The sequence below is a fragment of the Carlito syrichta genome, unplaced genomic scaffold (genome assembly GCF_000164805.1).
Source record: "Carlito syrichta isolate Samal-C Ts95f unplaced genomic scaffold, Tarsius_syrichta-2.0.1 Scaffold308898, whole genome shotgun sequence".
In the NCBI taxonomy this organism is placed as follows: domain Eukaryota; kingdom Metazoa; phylum Chordata; class Mammalia; order Primates; family Tarsiidae; genus Carlito; species Carlito syrichta.
In genome coordinates this window covers 32600-42467 of record NW_007252994.1, presented here as the reverse complement: position 1 = coordinate 42467, position 9868 = coordinate 32600, and the positions used below count along the sequence as shown (strand labels likewise).

Here is a 9868-nt window from a genome sequence, read left to right as displayed (position 1 = left end):
CGGGGGGGGGAGGGGCGGGCCCTGCCGGTTCCGGGTGTAGCAGAGTCCCTGGCAGCGCCCGGCCCAGACTTGGCTGCAGCCTCAGAGCCGCACGACCTGGGCACAGGCTTCTGGCCTGACCCTGGCTTCATGTGGGGAGTAAACAGCGTCCTGGCAGGGAACAGTGAGCCCTCCCTGAACATCGGCTGTTTCATCATTATCTAAGGCGGGTCTCCACATCTCCTGGAAGCCGGTTTCATTTTTTTCTCTCTTAGGTCCCGAGAGACTGAATCTGATGACCTCTAGGGTCCCTTCAAAGGGTTTTTCCAGTTTTGATCAAGTTTAGGGATGCCACGTGGCATATTCAAGGTCTAGCTGCCCCAGCCAGAGAGATCAGACGCTGTCCCGAGAACGTAAGCGCCTCTGCGTTCTGAGTTATGTGCTGAGAGACGTCCTCTTTGGGACACGGGGTGCAGGCGGAGTGAATCCATCCCTCTTCCGTACACACTTAGACAGTAGCCCTTGGCATACATCATTACAATGACGTATGTCTGTTTCCCCCGCTGACATGCAGCCTGCAGGATCCCAGCGACTCACACACAGTGAGCGCCTCCCACAAGACCGGTAGGAGTGCCCAGTTCTTCCTCATGTCTGTACGCTTAACCTCTGCAATGCCAATTCCAGGAACAGAATGTGACACACAGCAGGTGCGCATTAAATGTTGGCTGAAGGACACTCAAGCAGTTAAACTGGATCATCCCTTCCCTTCTTCCTCTTTGGAAGTTACCGGCTGATACTCTGGCCAGAGTCAGCTAAGGGATTTTTTTTTTCCTCTCTGCAGCAATATCCTGCTGATAGCAAAAGAAAAAAGAAGAAGAAGAAAAGTCGTTCGCCTCTGAAGAGTATTAACACGAGTCAACAGCCTCATCAAATTAAAATCCAGTTCAGAGAAGGTTGGGCAGACAACCAAGAAGCGTGGGGCCCAGGCTCAGCAATGCCATTGGGCATGACGGTGCTCTTGGCTGAGTCACTTAGCAGTCTCTCTGCACTGTGAATAAAATATCTGCCACGCCTCTCTTTTAGTAGTGCTGAGGAAGAAAGTAGGCCCCATATGCCCATGATGGGAAAACATTATAAAGTCCCAAACAACTGTGTGCACCTGGGGGCTTGTTAAAATGCAGAACTAACTGGAGGGAAGGGCGGTAAGATTCCTTCCCTCCCTCCTTCCGTCACACAGGCTGGAGAGCAACGGCGCCATCATAGCTCACTGCAGCCTTGAACTCCTGGGCTCAAGTGATGCTCCTGCCTCTACCTCTTGAGTAGCAGGAACTATAGGCATAAGCCACCACACCCGGCTAGGTTTTAATTTGTTGTAGCGATGAGGTCTCCTAACATTGCCAAGGCTGCTTTTGAACTCTTGGGCTCCAGCGATTCTCCCACCTCAGTCTCCCAAAATGCTGGGATTACAGATTTGCACCACCACACCTGATCAGATTATTCATAGCCGCATGCTGCTGATGCTGTGGCCTGCAGACCACACTTCAAGGTGTGGTTTGGGAAGGGGCGGAGTGGTTTGACCGTGGAGGAGTGGCAGAGACCTTCTGGGACTTGGCTTCACCACAGACCTGAGTCCCTGAGTCCCTGTGCTGAGGGCAGGGCAGCCCCCCTGGAGGGTTTTGAGTCGGTTGTCACTTGGGTTGGCGCACAGGATGGGGAACTGGGTACAGAGCACCGTCAGAGGGCATGCTCTTTGGGCCTTGTACACACTGGCCTTGTACACACAGGACGAGCCCAAAGTCTACACAGAGAAACCCAATGGTGGCTAGCGTGTTATGAGTCACTCACCATCTACCTGCACCCTGTCTGTGGCAGCTCTTAGGACCACTGTTTTATAAATAGAGTAACAAAAGCTCAGAGAGGCTAAGAAACAAGTTCAAGATCATACAGCGCCAAGCAGCAGAGCCCAGAGTCAAAGCTGGATTTGTGGATTCCTCTATGCCAGGTTTGTATCCCTGGCTTCCCATCAGAATTGTCCGGGGAGTTTTAAAACCCACAATTCCAAGGGCTTTCTCTCTAGACCAGTCAGATTAGAACCTGTGGGGGCAAGACCCAGGAATAGGCATTTTAAACAAACTCCCCAGGTGACACATGGGACAGGTAGGAGCGCCAACCAATGCTCCATCCACACCAGTGGGCTTCAACCTTGGCCACACACCACCGTCAGCTGGGAGCTCTAAAGACTCCAATGCCCAGGGGCACCCCAGCCTGGTTAAGTCGGAACTCTAAGTGGGGACCCATTTGGGGCCCAACCCTCGGATAACTTCAGCGCGCCATTTCAGGTTTGAGAACCAGTGTTCTACACTGCAGTAACACTAAGCTGTCCAGAACCATGACTTACTGTGTGGATAAAAAGTAGATGGATGATGGGTGGATGAGTGAATGGATGGACAGGTGGATGGGTGGACTGAGGGATGAGCGGGTGGGGGGGGCGGTGGACAGCTAGGTGGATGGCACAGGGATAGATGGGGGGGATAGACGGATGGATGGTGGATGGGTGGGTAGGTAGATGGGTGGGTGGGTGAATGGATAGATAGGTGGACAGCAGGTGGAGGGAGGGGTGGATAGATGGGTGGATGAATGGTGGATGAGTAGGTGGGTAGATGGAGAACGAATGGATGGGCGTGTGGATGGATGGGGCAGGTAGATGGGTGGACTGAGGGATGGGTGGGTGGGTAGATGGAGAGCTAGATGGACGGCAAATGGATGGATGGGTGGGTAGACAGATGGATGGATGAATTTGCTGCTTTTTTCTGGGGCTCTATGTCCCCACCTTTAAATGCAGGTGTTAGACTTGATGATGTCTAAGGTGCGTCAAGCCTCGGGATCTCACGTCTCTATTTTGAATCCGTTCATGTTCCTGCCCCGCCCCCGTCAGCCTTACCAGAGCCTGCAGGTCCTGAGAATCCTGCAGCAGCCCCTCGACTGCAACCATTCTTTCCGTCAGAGTCATCATGAGCTGTCGGGCTTTGGAGCTGGAACACTTAAGCTGGTCCACAAGAAAGTGCTGGGTGTTTTCCATCTGTTTCCAGAAAGCTTCCAACTGTGAAATGAGAACCAGAAGCAAGAGGTGAGGGAGAAAACTTATTTAAGAAGGCAAAATGGTTCGTGCCTGGGAATTACAATTCATTCCTTATCACAGACAGAGATTCTGAACAGCTCCAGTTCGAGTTTATCTTGGTAACAATCACCTCCCACTGAGAGGTTCCTCCTTGTTCCTTTCCGGGTGCCAGTCAGTTTAGAGATGCTTTTCGGCAAACGCCAAGGCGCAGCTCATAAGGAAGGAAAGGGATGAGTACATCCAGCTTAAAGGCTTTTGCACAGGTCACGATAGCTACCTGGGGGCACATGAAATAGACCGTGTGCTCCTGGAAGCTTCAGGATCTTTAAAAGGGATTAAACACATCTTGGAAATAAGAGCTCAGGCAGCCATTTAAATATCAGCTATTGTCCTTAAAAGTAAAAGACAGCATATGGCAGAGATGATGCTGACAATGAAAACATTCTGCTTTCAAATCCTTCTCCTTCTCCCATGTTATCAAGAGCAGAGCTGGGAATTGCCAAGTATCTGAAAGTGTCAGGATTTTGATTTGCATCGCCGCAGTCAGAGCTTTCTGAGAACAGCGATCCCAGGACTCACAACGACTCTCCTTCAAGGCCAGGAGGTGACGTGCCAAGCCCTGTACGCCATACACTGAAAGCTGCTTTGTGATAAAATATGCATTGGGAGGCTGCAGGGACAGTCCCAGGAGAGCTGGGCCACGCGTCCAAGGTTGCAGAGCCCTCGAGGGCCAGGACTCCGTTCGGGTCCCCTTGCCTTATGGCTGGGATCTTCTCCATCCTTCTGCCTCTCAGACACCAAAAGGGACACTCGCCGCTGGGCAGGGCATGGGAGGGGGCAGGGGGAGTGAGTGGCGCCAGAAACCCATGCTGACCTCGTGGTGCGTGCCACTTCTACTCCGTCAGCTTTGACCACGGAGTCAACCTGGCTCGGCAGGGAGAAAGCCTGCACCTGTATGAATGGCTTCTGGCTGGCATCTTCCCACCTCTGAGGCCCGGTTGGTGCTCGGTAAACCCTGGGCCTGCCTCTGGCCAGCCGCCTCTCCCCTCCCATCCAACTGTCCACACCTCATGCTCTGCCTGCTCTTCCTCTCCGCCCACCAGATGACCTGCGTTCCACCCGCCCTCTGAGCGCCGGCTCAACCTCTGGCTCCCGCAGACCCTGCTCTGCTTACAAACTCCTGTTGCCCTTGGCATCCAAGACACGCTTACGGCCCCTCAAGGCTGCTCCCTCAAGGCCCATCCAGCTCCTCCTCTGCTTTCCTGCCCTGGTTCTCCTCGACTCCTCCTCCTTAAATCCAAGATCTGGCACCAGGCTCCTTTCTCCCCCTGTGTTACACACTCCCAGGCCTGCGGCTTCTCCATTTCTGGAAGTCACTGATATTTCGGAGCGTCTTAGGAAACTATGAAACCGCTCCCCGAAATACGCAGACATGGACAAGATGCTGCCCACAGCAGTGAGGGATCCGGGGAGCACTGGAATCCAGGCCGGGCCTCTCCCTCAGCCGTCTCATCCTGACCCGCTGTTCTAAGAATGTTCTGTCCCTCCGTGTCCTCTCGCCTGGGCTCTCATGGAGACCGTTGTCCCAGGCTTCTCCACTCAAGATGTCAAGCCAGACTCACCATCTCCTCCTATCTCCTGCTTCTCGTCCCAGGACCCTATTTGAGTGGAACTGGCCCCTGACACCCTCTTCCTCCCCAGCCACCGCCCCATGGTAGACCACCGCACAAGCTTCTGCGCTTTTCTGACTTACCTCTTGTCCCTGCAGTTGCCTTAGTGAAGTTCCTGCCAGACTGGCCTGACAGCTCTTCACTACCCTCCGCTCAGTAGCCCGGGTGGGCCTTCTGTTTTTTGTTTTTCTGAGCCGGAGTCTCACTCTGTCCCCAGGCTGAAGTGCAGGGACATGATCACGGCTCACCCAGCCTTGACCCCCTGGGCTCAGGTGATCCTTCTGCCTCAGCCTCTCGAGTAAATGGAACAACAGAAAGGCTCTGCCTCGTCCACTAATATTTTTATTTTTTTCCTGTAGAAACAAGGTCGCGCTGTGTTGCCCAGGCTGGTTTAGAACTCCTGGGCTTAAGCAATCCTCTTGCCTCGGTCTCCCAAAGTGCTGGGACTACAGGTGTGAGCCACTGTGCCTGACCCTGAAGCCTGGTCCAGCTTCTGTTCTAGAAGCTGGACCAAGCTTGAAATGTCCAGTGCCTTCCACCTCCCTGGCATAAGACACGAAGGCTCTGGCCAGATCTCTCTGGCTTTATGCTTCCTCTGTCTGCTCTCCAGCCACTAGCTCCCATTTCTGTCCACCCACTGGCCAGCCTCCACACTTCCCACCCATAGTCTCTTGACGGTCCCTCCTTCTGTGGAAACCCTTCCAAGCCTGGGATAAAACAAAATTCTCCCTCCACCATGCCTGTCTTGGCCTTCCCCCTGTGCTTCCTTCTATCACAACATCTCAAAAACCTCATCTGTCCACCTGTTGGTCTCTCCGGGCATCTCTTGAGCAGGGTCACGTCTACATGCATTTTGAATCCCCAGTGCCCAGTATGATGCCCGGTGAAGAACCAGTGCCAAGGAAATGTTTGTATAATACTTAATATATGAGCAGGGGATGGTGGGACCCCCTCCCCCCAAAAAAGAGAGATTTGGGGGAAGCCATCTTTCTGGAATTTAAAACATGCTCTTGTGAGTGATGTCCAGGGTTTGAGAAGGTATTCGCAGCTAGCATCTACTCTACACCATAGGGCAGGAATGACATGAAGGGTTAGAGCAAACTTTGCTTGGAATGATAAAAAGATCCATCTAAAATTTAAATGAGGTGAATTCATCTTATAAAAAAATAAGCCTCCCTTTGTAAATCGTTGCCCTTAATTATACTTTCTCTATCACTTAGCGTCAGAAACTGGATCCTGCCTCCAGGGCAGAACACAATCGGGAATTCAAGCATTAAACATGCTTCTAAGTATCATCTTTTTAAGCTAGCCAATTAACTGTCCCAGAAACCAAGGTTTTTATACAGGAAAGAAAGTCCATCACGCACATTAGCTATTAGCTGCTCAGAGTATTCTCTTTCCTTCTTTTCCACATCTGCCAGGGTGATGTACTCAGAGTCACCAGCACCCAACATTTCCGTGTTGGACAGTTTGACCTGAAGTCCCTTTTCTAATTCCTCCAAATCCTGGAGGAAAATAAAAGAAAGAAAATAAACTAAGAAAAAGTGAAATGTATCTTAAATTATACAAAATTAAATGTTTTTACTTTTTTACCACATTACCAGAAATATTTCTTAACAGGAATTAAATGCTCTCTCTGAGTGTTGTCCTACTTAAGGTTTGATGATAAACCTATTATCGAGAAATCTATTTTTCTTATTAAACACAGAGTCTCAAGAATAATGAATTATTTTTTCTATATCCCCCCCTCTAAAAAAAAAGACTATGCGTGACAAATCAATGAAATAGTGTCTATCAATTACTATGAAGTCCTGGAAAATGTCATAATATCCAGGGAGGTGGGAAGGAATGCTTCTTCCTTCTTCTTCTGGTTTTCCTGGGGAAGGATTACTCACCGCACCCAGGCAAGGAAGTGATATGTATTTGATTGGTGGGTTCAAGAGCAGGAGGTAAAGCACGGTGGCTCAGCTTGCCAGGACTCTTTCTCTTCGGGATGGACTATGTATCGAGGGGAGGCCATGGCCTTGTACAGTCTCAACCCAGAGTGAGATGGTCAGCAAAGGTCTTGCTTCCAGGTGAGAAGCCCAAGGTGGTCCAGCTTGGCCAATGAGTAGGTGGGCAGTTGAGAAAGCCATGACGGCTATGCATCTAAGTCATGTCCTCCAAGCTGCCTTCCCATCAGCAGTACAACTACATTTCTGTATCTGTCTCCCCGACTCTGTCTCTAAATTGATTTTGAATTTAGGAAGCAAGAGGGGAGTTCTATGTATGGGGTTCTTCAGAACTCAAAATGGAATCTGGAAGGCCGTTCTGTTTTCTCCAGAGCTGTGCTCATTGCCAAACAACAAGCACTGGGGTAGGTCCAGGTTTGTTAGGGAAAAAAAAATGGATAGAAACTACTGTTGAAGACCCAAGTCGAGGCCATATGTGATTTCTAATCCTCACAGCATCTCTATAAGATAAATCATGGCTCTTTGCAAGTGAGGAAACTAGTATACGGGAAGTTATTTTGTCCAAAGACTCCACGGTGCTCAACGTGCCCTTACTCCTCCAACTTCTGAGAACTTCTTGCCCTCTTCCAGAAGTTTTAAGGTTACTGCAAGCATTACATGAAATTACGCTTTTAATGCACTTGACTAGACTGTCTCAATACACAATAGCCTCTATTATAATTAACATGCGTGCCCAAGGTCAAGCAGTCCTGTAAGCGGTAGAGGTGGGATTTGATTTGAGGCCCGAGGACTCTACAGCTCTCAGTCTTTCCATTACGACATACGATATCGTGTGTCAGCACCATCATCATCATTTTTACCTTTGGGAAGCCACCTAAATGCGTCGAACCTCCGTTTTCCCCGGCCGTAAGACAAAAAGAGCGATGACCGCTCCCGGGGCTGCTGTGGAGCTTCAGTCACACCGTGTCTGTCAAACACTGTGTGCGCGGCCTGAGGGCGACGGCCATGCGCGCGCGGTGCCGAGGATGCAAGTGTGCAGCGAGTAATCCTTCCTCACAGAATCGGGGTGGAGAGGAGAGAAACATCCCCCCCCGGAGGTCACGGTGGTGGTGAGGAGGGCGGCGACGACGGCGACGGGACAGTGAAGATGAAGGCAGGGGAACAGCGAAGAGGGGGTGATGGCCACGGTCAGGGCCACGGTGATGAGGAGGATGTGACCGCGGTGCAGGTGACGGTGGCGGCGACGGCCATCATAAGAAGGGTGCCAGTAACGGTGATGATGATCAGGAGGGGGTGGCGACAGCAGCAAGAAGAATGACGCTGACACCGACGACGGTTATCGCCACGGTGAGGAGGGAAGGAGGGCAAGGCGGCGGCGGCCGTGAGGACGACGACGGTGCAGTTGATGAAGGTGATGGTGGTCGTGGCAGAAAGGAGGACGTGGACGATGGTGCCGACGGCGACAACCCTGACGGGATGACGGCAGTAGTGGTGGAGGTGATGGTGGCGGCAACAAAACGAAAACGACGGCGATGATGACGCAGGTGGCCGTGACTGTGGCACTGGTTGTGGTGATAACGACGGTGATGGCTATACCGTATTCACAGCCTAACTATTACTCTGTCAGGCGCATCACACACATTTATCTTATCCTTTCTGAACTCCCACAGGGCAGGAATTAGCTCATTGCACAAATAAACGAGGATTCTGGAAGCTTGTAAAAGGTAGAGCCAGGACACCGACCTCCACCAGTCTGACTTCAAGCCCTGACTCTGTCTCCTGCACGTGTAACAATATGAACTTTCTAGAAAATATTGAGAAGAGTAGACTACAAAGTGGTATAAACAGCTATGACCAATAAACAAATGACATCTCCAAAAATGCCCCAAACTTGTGCATAAAATAACATTAAGCGTGATTGTTTTAGAGTAGTTGATGGGACCAATACTCTTCTGTCTGCCTTAAATATTTTTCTAAATTTTAATAATACACATTGTCTTTTAATACACGTTGATATTTTTACAATTGTATACATACTTTTATGTCATATTGTGCTAAAAAGTAGACAGTGAAATAAATTATTTGTATACGTGAAAGTAAAAATACTTTACAATATTTTAAGTTTCTTCTATTATAATAAACTATTTTTAAGTTATCTTGACATATAAGTTGAAGACATACTTACAATTTCTTGCTTTGAAAGAATCTTCTGGTATAATTCGTCATCAGGTTTCTTTTTAGGAAGAAGCTCACGGAGGCACATTTTAAAAATCTGAATAAACATCTATTGCCGAGAAAAAACAGAAGATAACAAGAGAAAGATTTGAAAAATGGCATCTCTGTCTCTTCCTGTCTGTTCTGTCTCTCTCCTTCCTTCCTCTCTTGATCTCTCTTTCTTCTCCCTCTTCCCACGCATTCTTTTTGATATAAGAAAAGACCTAAGATTATAAATCACAGTGTCCTGTAACGGATTATTTTTCATGAAGCTCCTGAAGAATGCTTAATTTCTTCTTTATTCGTGTATTTAGGCAACATTAGTTGCCTACTCTGTATAAGGCTCTCCACGCCACCTCCCCACCTCCATTTCCAGATGAGTCAAGAAAATATAAAAAGCAAAGGGGGTTTGCTTCCTTGTAGAAATAATCAGTGGGGCAGTTGTACGTAACTGGAATATGTAAAGTCACCCACTTCAAACTCCTTCCAACCTCTCAAGGGATGAAGATGCCCTTAAGCCAAGAAAAGCCCTCCCGTAAGTGAAGATACCCAGGAAAGTCCAGATGGTGCAGTCTCTACAATTGTTTAACCAGTCACCCACTGTAGGACATCTGGACTGTTTCCAGTTTTGGCTTATCACAAATAACGCTACTGGGAACATTTATCTACAGGTTTTGTTTTTTATTTTAATCTTAGAGATGTGAGTGAGGTACAGGTCAGGATGAGGTACATAAGTGGTCTACACACAGGTGACAATTGGGCCTCTTACTGGCCTGCACATCACCTGGTTGAGGACCGGGTACCCCTAGTGATGTTCTGTGCTCCCCAGCCCCCTGGCAGTGTCCTGGTACAGTCAATCCCCTTTTGTGTGGTTTTATGCTAGACGATCAGGATCCTCTTATGAGTGAGAACATGTGGTACTTGGTTCTTGGTTT

General features: G+C 49.5%; 1 protein-coding gene across 1 annotated transcript in view; it reads right to left on the bottom strand.

The window, feature by feature from the left end:
- Positions 1-9868, bottom strand: part of EVC (EvC ciliary complex subunit 1) — an 81439-nt gene that overhangs the window by 45992 nt on the left and 25579 nt on the right. The window contains exons 6-8 of the mRNA XM_021716747.1: positions 8905-9003; positions 6135-6272; positions 2921-3079 (exon numbers count right to left, since the gene is read on the bottom strand). Of these exons, the coding sequence (XP_021572422.1) occupies positions 2921-3079; positions 6135-6272; positions 8905-9003 (396 nt within the window). The remainder of the gene's footprint in view (positions 1-2920; positions 3080-6134; positions 6273-8904; positions 9004-9868) is intronic.